Source organism: Ambystoma mexicanum, chromosome 4q (assembly GCF_040938575.1).
Source record: "Ambystoma mexicanum isolate Mex_15411 chromosome 4q, UKY_AmexF1_1, whole genome shotgun sequence".
Classification (NCBI taxonomy): Eukaryota; Metazoa; Chordata; class Amphibia; order Caudata; family Ambystomatidae; genus Ambystoma; species Ambystoma mexicanum.
In genome coordinates, this window is record NC_090928.1 from 669,023,374 (window position 1) to 669,040,753 (window position 17,380).

The window sequence follows — 17,380 nt, forward strand, 5'->3', positions numbered from 1 at the left end:
CGACTGGCGCATGGGGGGTTTCAGTTGAGGAGGGGGTCGGTACAAGGTCCAGCAGAAGGAGAAATACAGCACTGGTGACCCGTCCTAGTAGGTCGGCGCGGTGAAAGAGGCATCCCAGATAACGTGCAGAGTCTTCACGAAAACCCTGCAGGTCATCTCGGATGCCCCGGTGACGCAACGCCATCCCAGCCAGGACAGGCTCAACACGGTACCGGATTGCCACGTCCGCAGGGAGAGGAAGGCCAGCTGTTGTGTGCGCATCCCCACCCTGAAAACAGGTCTGGACAAAGGCATCCCTGCTGGTGCGGGATGATGCAGTCACAGGATTGGGGACAGGATTACACACAGGCACTTCCGCGGCGGCCTGTGCTGCATCCTGTCCCTGCCCCTGGACTGCACCAGTGGAATCCCCCTCCAGATCCCGCATGTGTCCCTTCCACGGCCTCCTCCTCAGCCAAACCCACCACCAACCTGGATGACTCTGTGCCATCTTCCTCCATTGGACCCTGTGGGGTCTCAGCTGCCCCTTCTGCTGCCGAGGAGTCCACCTCCGCCTCTTGGACCTACCCTCGGCAGCTGCGGCCAGGGACGCGGCACCAGACTCCTCACTCCCTGACGAGATGACAACCTGGGAGGGGAGCCGGGCCTTGCGTCTCTGGCTGGCGATGCGATCCCTGTCGCTTTGCTCCACAGCACCATCTCCGCCCTCTTCATCAGTTGACGCTGCAAACAGGGAGAGATAGAACACAGGCATCAGGGCACTGTACAATGGTCTGATACACACATGACAGTTGCACATGAGTGGCAGTGTCAAACTTCACACATGGCATCACAGTCCCCAACACACATCATTTGATCCCACACACATGCGCAAATCAGCAGGAATGTTGCAGCAGGCAGCACCATCCATACAAATGCAACAGCATGAGCATCCAAAGGTTAGCCAGACGTCACATGCAACACGGGGGGTGCCAAACACATGCACACACGTCACCAGACATACATGCATCTGTACATCTCCACCACCTGTTGCATCCAATCAGTCTGCATGGACACTTACCGCTTGACTCCGGACGGGTCTGCCTCCGAAGGATCTGGAGGTGGAACGCTGGGTGTATGCGTTCCAGGACCCTCATATGGATGTTTGTAAGGTGGACCCAGCACCCCTCTGCATGCTTTGCCTTCAAGCGGCGCTAGGCCTTGCTGAGGGTCCTGGACCTGAAGTCCTCCCAGCGCTTCCGGACGTGTTGCATGTCGCGGGCTACCATCCCCTCCACGTTGATGGCAGCCACGATGTCCTTCCAGATCCCCTTCCGTCGGCGCGTGAATTTCCAAAGAGGGCATCATAATGCCCCAGGACTTACTCCACCAGGATGCCAACTTCATTGACCCTGAAGCTGGCAGCCCTCTGCCTCTCTGGCTGGGGGTTGCCAGTGGTGTCCGATGGCGTCTGCCCCGACATGGCAACCCCCGAGGCAGGTGTGGGTGGGCAACTGGGTCCTGGGGCTGGTCTGTGGAGCGATGAAATACCAGTCGGGAGTCTTCTGTTCCAGCAGGGGTGGTCACAGCAACTGGACCCCTGCAGATGGCTGACGTGCAGGCACCAAATAGCAGGGCACGTGGCCAGCAGACAGGCAGGCAGCAGCAGATGGCAGGTGGGAGCGTGCTCAGGGCTCTAGGGGGCAGGAAAATGGCCTTCTGGGCAGGAGCATAGTCTTCCGTGTGTTGTCGCGTGGCCAGCTTGATACGGAGTGATTTGGCACGTGAAAAAACTGCACGTCAGCGTGTAATCCGAGGAAAGGCCATTAGCGCGTAAGCGCGTCTGTGACGTAACGAGCACGGGTGTTTCCCATCAACACGGGTGCATGTTGATTGTACACGTGCACAAACTGCACGTCCGGGTGTAATTGGAGGAAAAGCCCTTAGCGCGTACGTGCGTAAGTGACGTTGCACGTGTGGGCTGGCTTAAAAGGTACGCGTAGGGGGCCATTTTCTTGTACGTGCTTTTTGTGGAGAGCGAGCGGGTGATTCTTGTACTTCTTGTCGGTTCACAGGTGTTTACTTCACAACGGTTCCAGTTCGTACTCCTTGAATATTCAGACGGCGTTCAGTTCTTCTTTTGGCGGGGGTGTTACCAACGCGCACATGCACGTCTTTTTCCAGGCAGACTGTGAGTCGCGCACGTATTTTTCAACTGTGGTTGCCCCCATGTGTTGCGTACACATTCAGAAGTCATTGTAGCCTGAGTGTACCATGCGTACGCTTTGTGTTTCTGGGTGCCACATCGTAGTGCGGGTTCTTTATTCGACGCACGTGGTCTACCAGGGGTCGCGTGCACGTTAAATTTTGTTTTTGGGGTGCCTGAGCGTTGCATGAACCGTTATCTTGCTCCAGGGGTCACAGACACCCTTGCTAGAGCACTAGGGGACGTATTCCATCTAGTACCCTACCCCTTTCACCCCAATTGCCCAGGACAATTGTTTACTGCACCTCCCATTCGCACAACAACATCAGTGCCATGGTTGGGAGGCGACCAAGCAGCAAGGGAGAAAAATTGGCCGACCTCAAAGAGGTGGACGCGGTAGGGGACGTGGCCAGGATGTGCAGAGTGGCCCAGGAGGCCAATGTGTGGAGGACCAATCAGGGATACCTATGCCCCCCCACCAATGGGTCGGGGAGATGTAGCTGACACCATCCCAGCTCAGGCCTTGTTAACCCGGCCCATATTGTTAACCGAACCGGCACAGGATGACTCCCAGGCTGACTTCCGTGTCACCAAGTCAAAGCCACGTGTGGCGGTGAAAGTTGCTGTCACCAGGCCACGTGGATCTGGGGCAGCAAGGTCATCTGCTGCCCCAAGTAGCCAGGGTGAGGAGGCTGCAGGGGCAGCTGCAGCTCAATCCACCCCAGCTCCGAGTCTCCCAGCCGGAACAGTGTTGGTCCAAGTCCATCACACCGAGGTTGGTCCTGCCAACATCACTCAGCAGCCACTGCCTGCAGTGTGAGACCTTTGGTCATCGTGCCTTTGGCTACTTCCAGTGCCCAATCCACCTGCGCTTCAGCCCCTACCAACCAGAGCGGCGTAAGCCACTCAGGGTCCGCACCACCTTCCAAGAGGAAGAAGGGTGCTCTTGCGGTACATGCTGGGACCCCAGAAACGGCTACCCACTCCGGCACGTCAAGGAAGCGTAGTTTCAATGATGCAGAACTAGACGCCCTTGTGGGCTATGTGTCGGCCCATGGCTGCGAAATGCTGGTGACTGCAGGGTGCAAGACTATGACTGCTCAAAGTTGAACCCACTGGCAGTGTATCACGGACCAGATTAGTTCCCTTGGATTTGTGAGGCGCACAGCTGATGATTGCTCTAAGCGGTGGAATGACCTCAAACGCAGAGCAAAGAACAAGCTGGCTTCCAGTTATGCCTCTACTCTGGTGACTGGCAGTGGGTCTCCACCAGAGGAGGATGAACTAACAGACCATAAGGCAATCGCTGGAGAGTTCATCGCAGAGGATCAGATCCAAAGTGTGGGAGACCTACCAGATCTTGAGGCAATGTCCGGTGAGTGGCCATGCATGTGTGCAAACCATGTGTATGTTGCTTGGGTGATGTGTTATGATTGAGTGCCAGGTGAGGCTGTGCAGTCATGACTGCTATGGGTCACCCATGTGGTGCCTCCAAACCATACCCCAGCCTTGGGTTAGGGTTTTCAAGTATCCCTTCTGACCACAGTAGACAATTAGCACCACAATTCTGCACTTGCCCTTCAACTGTCATCTTGCCACAACATTGTTCATACTGTTTTCCAGTTCATTCTGCCTGATTGATGAAATCCTTAGCATTTTTACCACACATTTATGTGCCGTACTGCCCCAAATGTAACATACTTCAGTCATAGATTACACCCCACAATGGCCCACATTTGTTACCTTATTATGGGAATGATTTCACCAATCAGGCTGACTGAGTAATATGCACCTACACATGGCCTGCACACAATCATTTCGGGGCCCTGTTTGAATGTTCAACATGACTATTGTCTTCTGTCATGTCGAAGTGACCAACCATTGATGTATCCATGTGCCTGCCATCACTGCATCAGTGAACACTGGCTTTGTTGCAGCGTGTGGCACATGCATGTTTTGTCACACTATTTTGCATGTTCAATTTCATGATGTCCATCTCACATGGATCGGTCCCAGTACTGATTTGCTACCATCTGGGTGTCCTTGTCAAATCTGCCATGGCTATGCTATGTGCCATCTGTGTGCTGGCATGTGTCATGTATGTGGATTGTCCATGCCACTCGCAGGCTAATGTGTGATGCCAGTGCTATGAACCATGCAGCACATGTGTTGCTTTTCCATCTTGGAGTCCTCAGTGTCTGCTTTTTGCCTCCCCTTCCAACTCATTGACAGTGCATGCATGCCAGAGTTATTGTCATGTGTGACATGTCATTTATGTACTGGATGTCTACCTCGTCATGCCTGTGTGTGTGGGCTATAGTGCTCATGCCTGTTTTCATTACTTTTCTTTTATGTTTTTGCAGGTGATGAGGCACTTGATGCTGTTGAGGAGGAGGACGAGGAGGAGGACGAGGAGGAGGAGGAGGAGGAGGAGGAGGAGGAGGAGGAGGAGATGGCGATGGCGCAGGCGCAGAGCCAGGAGTACTCACAGCCACAACCGGGCACCAGTGGAGGACGTGGGGTGGTGGTGGGTGAAAACCCATTACTCCTACAGACCATACTGTCCACGGGTATCTCTGGGTACACCTGCGGAGACCTCTATGAATCAGATGCTGAATCGGACATTGAGACATATGTCCTGTCGCAGGTGAGTGTTTCTGGCAGGGATGCTGTTCTGTCCAACCCGACTGCACTGGGGGTAGACCCATCTATGGGGCATTCAGTGTTGGAAAGTCTATCTGTGGCGGTTACGGATGCAGGGTCACACTCCACAATATTTGCTCCTGTTCCTGGGCCAGCAGATCAAAGGAGGAATGCAGTCCTGCAGCCTCAGGCAGTGCCACCACAGCAAGGTGCATATCACCTTGCCCTAAACCGGTGTGGTGCCCGCCAACGCGGTGGCCGTGCGCCACCAGGCAATACTGTGTGGGAGAACTCCATCTACACTATACCAGCACAACAGGGGGCATCGTGTGAGATGGGGGCTCAGGCCATGGATAGGGTGGCCACTTCCATTCTCCCCCCTGAAAGGCAGGTGGAACTCCAGCAGCAGGCAACAGAGTCCATTTGCCACTCACACATGGAGGACATGTTGGCGTTCGTCAGGGACCGACGGGCTGGACTGGAAACTCTGCGCACAGCCATATCTGCAGAGTTGCAGGCCCACAGGGATGCCCTGAGGTTACAACACGGGTCCCTCAGAGATACTCTGTGTGAACTTGAGGTGTCCCGGAGTACAAGTTCAGAACAGCAGCTGGTGCAGCTGACACGCACACTCTCAGCTGAGCTCCAGGCAACCCGTCAGGAGATCCTGGCATCACGCGAGGCCATGCAGGCAGAAATGCGTGCTATCCGTGAGGTGCTGCATGGGGATCTCCGTACCATCATCCTGCAGAACCAAACCTTATACACCCGCATGCTTGCTGCCATGGAGGAGCATGCCAGGGCTTTGCGTGGTCTGCCTCCCATATCACGCCCGCCTTTTGATGTAGCAACAGAGGGTGATGACAGCGACGGCAGTTCTCCCACTGTAGCGTAGCCGTGCAGGCCATGAGCCCATGGAGGTTTTTTTTTCTCTCAACATCCACGCATGTGGGTGTTTGGGTGCACCCTGTACCTCGTCCCTCCTGGGTGGCCACCTTCTCCTTCCGGTCCACACAAGGCCATTTTTGATTTTTTTCTTTTAAAAATTGTTTTTCTTCACATTTCATTCCAATTTGCAAAATGGAAATAGTATTCAATTCATTTGTTATCTTTCTTTCTTCTTGTTTTTTTATTTTCTTTTTATTTTCAATCTTGATTTCTTATTTTCATTTTCATACATTTGTTTTTATTTGGTTATGCTTCTGATTTTTACTTTATTATTTTAATTTGTTTGTTTTACTTTACATTTACTTTTGCTTTTTCTAATTTCATTTGCATTTACATTTATTTTCATAACCATTTCCTCTAAGATTGTGAAATAATGTTACAGTGTGTTGCTTTGTGTGGCTTCCATAGGCATCCACTGTGTATTCCAGCTGGGCACATGCAGGCTTGTCATGTGTTTGGGTTAGAAACTTGGGTTCCTGACACACACACCCCTCCTACTTCCCCTTTCCATGGGCTCGCAAAGGTTGTGACCAAATGACAGTAACTTACACAGAGACATTGGGCTCCCATAAATTGTGTGGGCAGTCTGTAGTCCAAACTGTGTATACATACCTAGTGGGGATTGTTGTTCATTTCTCCACTGCATGGTAGATTTATATATGGTTTTACATCCAAGACTTTTTCCTTATATGCATGTAGCTTGTTCATGTCTTTACAAGCCCATCTCCTTTGCAGATGCAGTTTATGTTGTATGCAGTACACTGCCACATTTGCCTACCAGCAACACTCTGCACTTGGAAGGGGTCGATGTGATGCCTTAGTCAGGTTGTGACACTTGCACTACTTTCATTTTTTACGGTCATATGTTGCCACTGTTGGATCCTGTACTGATGTTTTGACTTGCTGGTAGGTATGTGTTCATGTGTGTTGTTTTTTATTCATTACTGAGAGGAAATTGTCTCTGGCCTGTTTCCATTTGGGACAGTGCACTTTGTGACACTTGTGTCATGTGTTGTGCATTCATTTGGTTGCTTTCACATTGCATGCCAGGGTGTGTTGGGTAGCTGAGATGGGGAGGGGTTGGGTGACATGCCACTATTTGGAAGTGATATTTTGAAAGGGGGTAGACCTTCATGCTGAATGAATGTGTGCCTTTTACTGACACAGCATTGGGTGTCTTTAAGTAGCTAGGGATGCACACAATGTAGCACTTCCAAGTGAACAATCTCAGGGTGGTATGGTTGTGACAGTTGACCGTCCCTTTTGTCATCATCATTGATTGTCAGCTGGTATGTGCCAGGCCTGTGTGCACTCCGCAGGGGTGGGATTTTAGGTGAAGTAATTTGCCACAAGCTGGGTACGGGCTGCCTCACCACGTGCCCTTTCACCTCGCATGCGCAGCGGCGTGCATGTGGTTGGGGATTTGGGGGCACCACCATTTCCACCGCTACGCCCCACCGGGTTGCAACGTTGTGCAGGACACACACTGCCACTATGATCCTGCACACTACTGGGGGCGCATATAGCAGCTGCCCACCGGAGCGGTCAAGGGAGCGAAAGCGTGACTTGAGCACTCCGAATGTGCGCTCCACTATGCCCCGGGTTGCAATATGGGCTGTGTTGTATCTTACCTCGGGTGGTGTGGTGGGGTTCCGAATTGGCGTCATTATGTAGGTGCTCAGAGGGTAGGCACTGTCCCCTGGGGAGGTGATAATGGTTGTCATTAGTGGGGTTTTCACATTTCTCAGTGTCTGACATGCATGCATGTGCAGAGGGCATTTATACTCACCAATTAGCCATGTGTCGCCATGCCGCCCAACTTCCAGGTCCCGGTTTAGGGGTGACGTTCTGAATATGAAACTATCATGGCTGGACCCTGGATAGTTGGCATATACTGAGGTGATGATTCCCTTGGCATCACATACAACCTGCACGTTGATGGAATGCCAGTGCTTGCGGTTTTGATAGATGTGCTCAGTGGCCCTGGGAGGACGTAGAGCCACATGGGTGCAATCAATGGCACCTATCACTTTGGGGAAGTGTGCCACCCCGTAAAAGTCCCGGACGACACCCTGCCTTTCTGCAGGTGTTCTGGACATGTATATGTGCCTGCGGACTGAGGGGCGTGCAGTCATGATGGCCAACACCTGGTGTAGGCAGCGTGACTGCGTGGCCTGTGAGACACCCCCAACTATGGCACTTGTCTGCTGAAATTACCCAGTAGCCAAGAAGTGCAGTACATTGAGCACCTTTTCCAAGGGGCTCGGTGCTTGGGAGCACAGGGTGGGTGATGTGAGGTCATCCTCCCACTCCCTGACCAGTTCTAGGATTATTAGTGGTGGAAACCTGTACCTCCCATACACATGGTTATTAGGCATCCCAAAAAGGCTGGTCCTGGGTAAAAAAATGCGGGGCCTGGCTATCCTCCTCCTCCTCCTCCTCCTCCTCCTCCTGCGGTGTCCCACAACCACTGCTGCGAGGAATGGTATATTCATCGTAGCGTATGAGCTTGTTTGTTGTTTGTGCGCACTTTTATTTATGCTGCGCGGGGCCGCTTACGCCTGCTTCCTGCTGGCGTACGTGTTTCCGGATTAGCACAGCTTTTTTGGCGCACGGCTTTCCCCTGTTCAATTCCATGAATGCATGTTGTTAGCGCGCGTATGGGCGTTGCGAGCATTTACCTCTGGTACTTCCCCCGTAACGCCCACATTTTCACGTGTTGTTCCCCATTCCGCGTGTTACGCCCCGTGTTCCACCCACTTTTCTTGTGTGCACTATGCGATGTGCGCTTTCCCCCCTGTGTGTCGCGCACGCCGTTTAGTGACGTGTGTGCCACCCACAGATTTGGCGCACATCCCAGGTTTTACAAGTGCAGCGCATTCCATGAATCGATGAACGGCTGGGTGCGCGGCTTTAGCACGTGTGCGCTGCGATTTTCACACTTGCCCTGCCCTCTTCGGCGCACATTTATTCCATGAATTACCCTGTAGATTGGTGCATGTTAAGCACGCTGAACAGATTGCACACGTTTTGTTTCAATCCACTGTGTGCTCCAAAGAGACAAGTGCTGCATCACTCATTTCCAGCGTTACTGTGCAGCTGGGCTCATGCATGTTCCCTCTGTAAAGGCAAGCAAACCGATATTACCTCATCCGCTGCATGCCAGAGAATGAACCCTGTGGAGGCCGTCCACATATTGAGTGATACTCGCAATCAAGGGCATGCATTGCTGTTCCTAGCAGGGCACCATCAGTGGTTTAAGACTCAACAAATATAGAGGAGCCTAGAGACCAAGAATCTCCTACAATCCTAATATGATATGATATGGTATATATAACTCCCCTATACACCAGTGTTTTAAGGTGCGACGAGGCAAGGGATGGGGGGGAACAAAGGGAGGACAGACAACGATCCTACCAGGCCAGGTATTATTCAGATCGCGCAAGTGCATGGGGTGGGGGGAAGGTGTGTGGGGGTAGGGACAGTGCAGAACATGAGAATAGAATAATAACAATAAGTAAAAGTAACGGCCAGCAGGTGGCAAGTGCAAAGGTAAGTGCAGACATCAAGTGTTAAGTGCTGGTGGTGGGACTGTAGGGAGGCAGACACAGTCTCCAAGTGCGGGGGTTGCCAGGCAGGCAGTGCAGGTATGTGTGACTGGTGGGGGAGGGCCTGTGATCGGATGGGTGGCCAGGTAACCAGTGCAGTTGCAGTTTCAGCCAGAATGTCAGCAGGGTAGAGGAGGCGAAACAGCAGAAACAGAGAGAAAGGTTTTGAGGTGCTTCCGGAACCGGAGATGTTTATCCTCAAGCTTCAGGGAGGCACAGAGGCTGTTCCATAGGGAGGCCCCAGCCGAAGAAAGAGATCTACCACCAACTTGCTTGGAGAAGCGACTGACCCTGAGGGAGTCGGAGGCGGATGAGCGAAGAGCTTGAGAAGGAAGATATTTAGGAAGAGAGAGTTGAAGGTATTTAGGCCCCAGGCCCCAGAAGGCCTTGTGGACAATCCAAAGGGTTTTTAACAAAATCCTCGCAGTCACTGGGAGCCAGTACAGAGATTTCAGTCCTGGAGAGATGCGGTCCGTGGGCTTGAGGCCAATGACAAGTCTTGCATTACTGTTCTGGATGAGTTGCAGCGGGCGGAGAGTAGAGGCAGGCAGATTTAGAAAGAGGCTGTTGCAATAGTCCAGCCTAGAGAGAACCAGAGCTCTGGAGACAGTGAGCTTCTGGGGGAAGGAGAGGAAAGGAAGAATACCTCTGAGGAGGTGCAGCTGGTAGTGTGACTTCTTAGAGGCGTCAGAGATGTGAGGAGAGAAGGAGAGTGTGGAGTAGAAGATAGAGGTGCTGACTGCACTATTCTACCAGCCCCCCCTCCTGTGCAACAGATGCATCTTCTTTGGGATCAGACATTTGTGGATTCTGTGCTGTGTATGCAGATCTGGACCATGAAATGTACTCCACATGAATCTAGCCGGATCTCCTTAAGTTCTGGAAGCTTCTTAAGACCCACCTTTTCTCTCACTCCTTCCCTCTCCCCCTCTCCTGAAAATGTCCTCCTCTGCCTTATTTTGACTGTCTGCCTGGTTCCTTCTGATTCAGAGGGGGCACCAGGCCCTCCTGGACCAGTCTACCCCAGCACTTGGTTTCCCCTGACCCCTAACCTGCACTTGCCCTTTCGGGCTCCCTCCCCCTGCACTAGCCTGGCTGGGCCTGCACCCCTATTGAGCCCATCCAGCCCTGTCCTCGCACTTAGCACGTGGACCTTTTTCCCCCTGCACTCTCTGCAATTGCCCTAGCACTTGTCCACCTGGCCTCACCTCAGCACTCGCCTAACCCATTGGCCCTCTTCCCCCTTTCTTCCCCCCCCCAGCAATTGCACGCCCTTGCCACTCCGACTTACTTCCTTTCCCCCCCTAGGCATGAGCGCATTCCGCTCTGACCGGCCCTCCCCCCCCCCCCCTTCTTGTTACTACACTTGCACGATCTGAATGACACAAGGCCTAGTAGGACTGTTCTTGTTTTCTTCATCCCTGACCCCCCAAAGCCTCTTCCCCGCCACCCTTTGTCTTGTTGCGCCTTGAAACACCATTTGCTGTATAGGTACATTATAAATACCCATTAAGTTCATAATTCATGAAAGGGACCTATCCGTCTCGCATATGTCATGTTTGCATACTTGTCAATGTCGTCTAACTTCAAAAAATGCTTCTTCAGCCTTCAAGTTTACTAATTGGAACAACTGATAATTGTAAATAATGTACTGCTTAGCTTCTAATCTTGCTGATATTTAGACTGGGCCTTGAGGCAAAACATATGGCAACCAAAACAGATGGAGGAGGCAGACTCTCGCACTCGGTTTGTGATTGCAAACCACCACTACCGTCACCTGCATGCCACAGACAGAGCCAGGAGAGCAAATTCACAAACCAAACAGGCAGAATACTAGCACAGGTAGCCGCAGTGATTTCCCTGCCTGACCTTGGTCTGGTAGACACATGCAGGGGTACCCCTATCATAACTCAACTATCATCACATGGAACAAAGTGGGGTGGGATTCCCATACAGGGTGAAAGCGGGTCAGGAGGCCATGGACAATCAGAGACACAGATGATCAGGAAGGAACGGGCCAGCAAATCATAACCCTTACTTCTCCAGTCACCCTATGATCCACACTATAAAGGGGCTGGCACTCCAATAGCATTGTGGGGGGGAGAGGACAGGTTTTCAGTGTGGAGAGAAAGTGAGTGATAGAGGAGGAAGAGGATCAGCAGGAGGAGGACCAGGACTAGCAAAAGCTGTGTTCTTTAGACAAGGATGGTCACCTGGGAACCAGTCAGAACACAGTAGGTGGCTGCTTCAGGGACCAGAGTGAGAAAGAGGAGAGGTTGCAAGCCTGGGGACAGAAATGGTCCAACCATTGCTGCAAGCCATGCCAGCATCTCTGGAGGTGACACAGCCAAGAGATACAGAGCAATCAATGACCAGGGTCCCAGAGGACCTGTCCCCGCGAAGGAACAAAGTCTGCTGGGACACCTAAATCCCAGAGGCTGTGAGATTTTTGTTGGACACTGTCCTGGTTGAGAATTCCCAGAAACTTGATTTCTAGACTAGGTCCAGAACTCATTTTGTTGGAGGACTCCCATATTGTGTTGTGCAGAGAACACCCTAGGTCCCATAGAAATCCACCTAACCTGCCCATAAGGCCCAGAAAGGGGTAAAGAGGTTAAAAGACGTGGCTATGACACTTCCAAAGACCCAGGATCTGGTGACGGGGATAGTCCTGCAGGGAAGACAAACTTTAAGGATGTTTTTTACTGTTTGTATGGCTGGATCAACTGACTGACTGTTGGCAGAACCCAGGAAGAAGACTGGAGCCTATACGTTTTGTTTTGCCTCTCTGGCCTAAGAGTATTCCTTTCCTCCCTCTTTGTGACAAGATCATTTTACTTTGTGCATCTTCTCTGCTCCCCAAAGAAATTGAATGCAGAATTTGTATGTGAAGGAAATCGTGTACATTGCTTCTCCTGTTCCTTCTTTCTCTGTGTTTCTGCTGTCTGATGAAGAAGTGTCTAATACGTTTAGGCTAAGAGAGCCTGCAGAGAAATAGAAACAATCTAAAAACGTGTTGTTTGTTTTTCAAGGTTTTCACAGTTGAAGAAATGATGCCTCATGTCCAACACCTGAGTGGAGCTCACAGTAAAAACCTTTTTCTGAAGGACAAGAAGAAGAAAAGCCTCTGGTTAGTCACAGTCCTTCATGACACACAGATCAACCTAAATGATCTTGCAAAAAAACTGAACGTTGGGAGTGGGAACCTACGGTTCGCGGATGAAGCTATTATGCTGGAAAAACTAAAAGTGGGTCAAGGCTGTGCAACGCCATTGGCTCTGTTCTGCGACAGTGGAGATGTGAAATTTGTTCTGGATTCAAGGTTTTTGGAAGGTGGTTATGAAAAGGTATACTTTCATCCAATGACAAATTCTGCTACCATGGGCTTGAACCCGGATGACTTTTTGACGTTTGTGAGAAAAACTGGACATGATCCTATAATTGTCAAACTTGATTAGTCACATTTGCTATAACAACATTATATTTTAATTAACTGTGGAGAGAAAAGATGAAAAACAGTTTACTTATTAAAACTGTTAATTTGAATAAGTCTGTTTGTTTTATTTTTTTTTATTTATGGTCCAAAATTCTTTATTGATTATGTAAACACTAGAATCACAGTTTCCCCTACATTGCCTTTCTGTTGTTTTGTAGTGTAATGTTCATTGTAACTTCACTATCATAGAAACAACCAGTAAGTAAGCACACTGTGATTATTACTAGGTTACTGATTGCAAGCTATTTGGTCACAAACCTTATAGAACCACGGCTGACTATTTGGTTAAATTCCCTTCATCCAAATTCCGATACAAGTTCCTCCGTTTCCATCTGATTTTATGGCCAACACTAGATGTTATGGCCCGAAGGAAACTAATCACGAAGGAGTTAAACTTGTGTCGCTTCTGTAAAATTCGAAACCAAAAAGAGACCTTGGAACACTGCTTAGTTCATTGCCTTCAATTGCAACCCTTGTGAAAGCTTTATTTTAAAAACAATTTGGAGGAACAAAATATACGCAGACGGATATTTGGCAACACATTTTTTCATCTCCTAAATTAGCCATAAAAGTAGCCATTGTACAGTTCTTGGATGTTATATTTCCAGAAACATAATACAACAAAGTAAACTGTTTGGAAAACAAATTCCTCTTTTAACTTTACTGAGATAATTTCCGAAGTGTCTGATAGTATGTGATATACTCAAGCAAATTTTTAATTTCAATTTACTGTTTCTACTATAATTGAAGTATGATATTTAATGTAGTATCTAATTGTTTTTTAAATATTATTTTGTGTTTTTGAAATTTCTCAGTTCTTAATGTAAAGTTATTTGTTTTAATCAATTGTTTTCCTCTAAGTTGAAATGTTGATTTTTGTTGCTTCTTGTTTGGCCTTGCAAATCTTTGTCTTTTGTCTTTTCATTTAAAATTCACTTGAATTGATTTAATCAATTGTTTTGTAATTTGAAAGGTTAATTTTATCAACTAAACAAATTAAAAAAGTTACTGGGTTACTGCATATCAGCATTGATTGCAGAGCAATGCATATATTGCTTTTATGCAGTCACTCAATTTAAGTTTACATTTAATGCACTGATTAGTGCATGCTCTGGCTCCTATTATCGTCCTGTCAGTGTGACAAATTGACTTCTGCCTTGCAGGAGTACAAGGATGAGTAGAGGCGGAAGCACCTACCTAGCCCTCACATTTCTACAAACCAAGATCCAACACAATCATAGGTTTAACAGGCACAGTTTAGAAATCTACCTCCTTCGCCTTTTGTGGTAACGTGGGCCAAGGGAAGGCTATACTCTCGGAGTGTGAATGTGGTTCAGTAGAAACCCAAACCAGCGAAGTATAACAGTCAAAAATAATAGAATGTCCAATCAAGGGTCTATGCAAATGTATATACTTTAATTAAGACAACCATATGCAATCATTACTAAATAGAAAACAAACACTACAACAGCCCACCCCTGTAGAAAGAATACAGAATATGCAAGATCTCAAGATGCACCACTCTGGCTAATGAGACAAGGGGAGAGAAGTCAATAAAAACCACAATGATAAAAAATGATAGGTTCTTGAGTTGCAAAAAGGGATTAATGTGATGTAGCCAGTCTCTAGAGCCCAAAATGTACATGGGGCATTTATCAGACAATAATACTTTTAGCAGTGTCTTAGCAGTTCAACAACAGCGAACCAGCTTTCTCAGCACTTTGAGTGTTCGAGTCAGTTTGAGATGCAGCAGTCACAGTTGTCCAGAGGCAAGCAGATGTCGAGGTGGCATCGAACTGAAGAAGCCTGTGATTCATGGAGGTCTTCACGTTCAGATCTATGGTCAATGTTCAACGCCGGTCGAGCTAGAGACTGGATGCCCAAGCGAGTTGGTTTCGATGCAAGGGCTCGAAGGACAGAGTTCAGAGAGAACACATCGGTCAGTTCGGTCCTCGACTCGAGCGGCAATGAAGAGGTTGGCGGTTCGATCGATACAAGCGCAGCAGTCCTCCTTTGTTTGAGCTGAGACGACAAGCTTCAGCCGGCATGGTGCAGTGATGAACTAATTCGAATGGGCGGAACTGCATTTTTGATTTTCGTAGAGTGCCAAAAGCATCTCCAGAGGGTCCTGTTGGATCGAACTGGGTCGAACACATGCAAATCGCAGGTTACAGCAGTTGAATATTAAAATGGCAGGAATCCTGCCTATCATGACTCTCAGGAGCTGAGAGTCTCACTCCGGAGTCTCAAGGACAAGATAAGACCGTTTCTCATGCTTGCAAACACAGGGGAGGCTGGAACACACCTTCAGGGGGTCTTTCAACACAGTGAGGTAAGGGACAGCAATGTGGCTGGCAGAGATGCAGGTCTTGATCCAGTAGCAGTTCTTCCCCACACCCCCCCCCCCACAATGGTCTCTAGCTATGGTTAGGGGACAGAGGTTGCCTCTGCCTTGAAACACTGGCTTTCACCTCACAATTGGAGGACTTTGGCGAGGACTGTTCTCCCAACATAGCCCAACAAAAGCTTCTTGAAAATTCGAAGTCCAGAGATGATGCAGAGAAGGACTGGGAAACCCCTTCCTTTAAAGGCAAACGTCCACAGGTGATTGGACTAAAAAAAGCCTGCTTTTGGGGTCTAATCCCTATACTTGGAATCAGTGGACTTTGCCTTCTGACATCACGCCCAAAGTCCTTTGTACTACAGAAAGTGGAGGGGAGAGAAAGGAAAGATAGAGGCAGAGAGAAACAAGATGGTGGAACCTTTCTGCAGCTTTAAAGAGCTCCCTCTGTCAACACTAATCCCCCCCCCCCTCAATAGAATCACAGACCTTTTGGTATGCAGCACCCTGGTGTAAGGCTACTCCTTTTGTGAATGGGTGCGTGCTCTTTACATCCTGCTGCCAGGACATCTTCCTGTGGAGTGGCTGTCTCTCTGGAAAGGGTGTTACCTGCCCTCACAAAGGAACAAAGAGGGGCAACCTCCAAGGCTACGGTTTTGCTGGCAGCAGTGGTGCAGACTGGTTGGGGAGAATACACATAATCCTTCCATAGTTTAACTGGGCTAACAGGGCTGTCAAATGTGTCATATCAAATTGATGTGTCTTGGATAATTATGAGTGATGCTGGTCACCATACCCTAAACTCTGGTATGGCTTATATTTACAGTTTAGTGTGCCATTTGGACAGCATTTTCATAGTTGTGTATTTTTTGGAACAGGGGAGCATATTGTAAATGCAGCCCCTGTGCTGCAGAGACCGGACTGTCACTGCAGCTGTCAGACAGGCACCTGTGACCTCTGAACCTGATCTGTGCCACTGGAGAGCAGGTGATGCAGATCAGGATACTGATGCAGCAGTGCACAGGTGTACACTATGTTTATGGCATGGTGTTTATGAAAGGCGAATCTGATTAGCAGATTACCCTTACAGGGATGGAATGACCCGCCTCATTTTATTAATTAATAAAAAAAAATAAAACAAGCCAGGGCTTCTACACCCTTGTCAGATGGCAGTTCCTCACAATCAGTTGTTAGCCAATAAACACTGCTGGATTTCATACACCATTTCTCGTACTTTTCAGCTGATTAAGCTAAGCTGAACTAGTGCTTATCGTTTCCTCTCTGGACCTTGTTCAGAAAAAGAGCCCATATGTTCAGGGACTTTTAATATCTTTTATTGTCATAATGGACTTCTCCATGCTAATACCATGCCTAACATTACCCCAACACGTTTAAAATTAGCATTGCTTCGCTTGCTTCCTCGTGTGAGTTATGTTCAACTTGACTTCCCCTTGCAAATGCATAATCCTTTTGAGAAACCTTTCCTTCTAGACATCACATAGGGTGGAGAGAGTTTTCTAGACAAAGTGTCTGCCCTGGAAGGCTTCAAGACAGCATTTGGGTTCGTCTTGCACTGCCTCCCTCAGTTTAAGGTTGTGGGATTGCTATTCTTACAGAGTCTAAATGTAGAAATGTCATGGTTTGAAGGCAGGTATAAAAGGCACCTCAAATGGACATCTTAATCTGAAATGTTTCCATCATACTGTCTGCAGAACCTGAAGTGCATGCCTCACTGAGATAGACTGTCTCCTTTGGAGAAAAAAAAACACCATCAGGGTGTTGAAGGGTGGGGTTATTTGTAGCCAATGCATCCCCTTGAAACACATAGTAATTTGCGAGCATGAACATGAGAAAGGCCTTTTAATGAAGAAAAGAATGTTAGGAAATACTGCTGATGTGAAAACGCCTAAAACACAATCACTAGCTGGGGAAGAACTTGAGAGAAAATGATGCCGTGTTTAGAGAGCGTGTCCCGACAATGGAAAACAAGCTGGATCCTGCTTCCTCAGTAGCAAGCATTCTGGGAGTCTGCAGAGCCAACATTGATTTTAAATGCGAAAAAAACAGGAGTCTGTCACTCATTTATTTTTCGGTGGGAGGAGGGTTACGTGTGTGTGAGGAGGGGTTTGCGGGGGAGGGCGGTCGGGGGGCGTTGATTT

General features: G+C 49.0%; 1 protein-coding gene across 1 annotated transcript in view; it reads left to right on the forward strand.

Annotated features, from left to right (window-relative positions):
• LOC138467921 (prolyl-tRNA synthetase associated domain-containing protein 1-like) overlaps positions 1–12,933 on the forward strand; it is a 42,559-nt gene extending 29,626 nt beyond the window's left edge. Inside the window, exon 2 of the mRNA XM_069608250.1 lies at positions 12,417–12,933. Coding sequence (XP_069464351.1) covers positions 12,417–12,842 — 426 coding nt within the window. The 3' untranslated portion in view covers positions 12,843–12,933. The remainder of the gene's footprint in view (positions 1–12,416) is intronic.
• Positions 12,934–17,380: the final 4,447 nt, after the last annotated feature.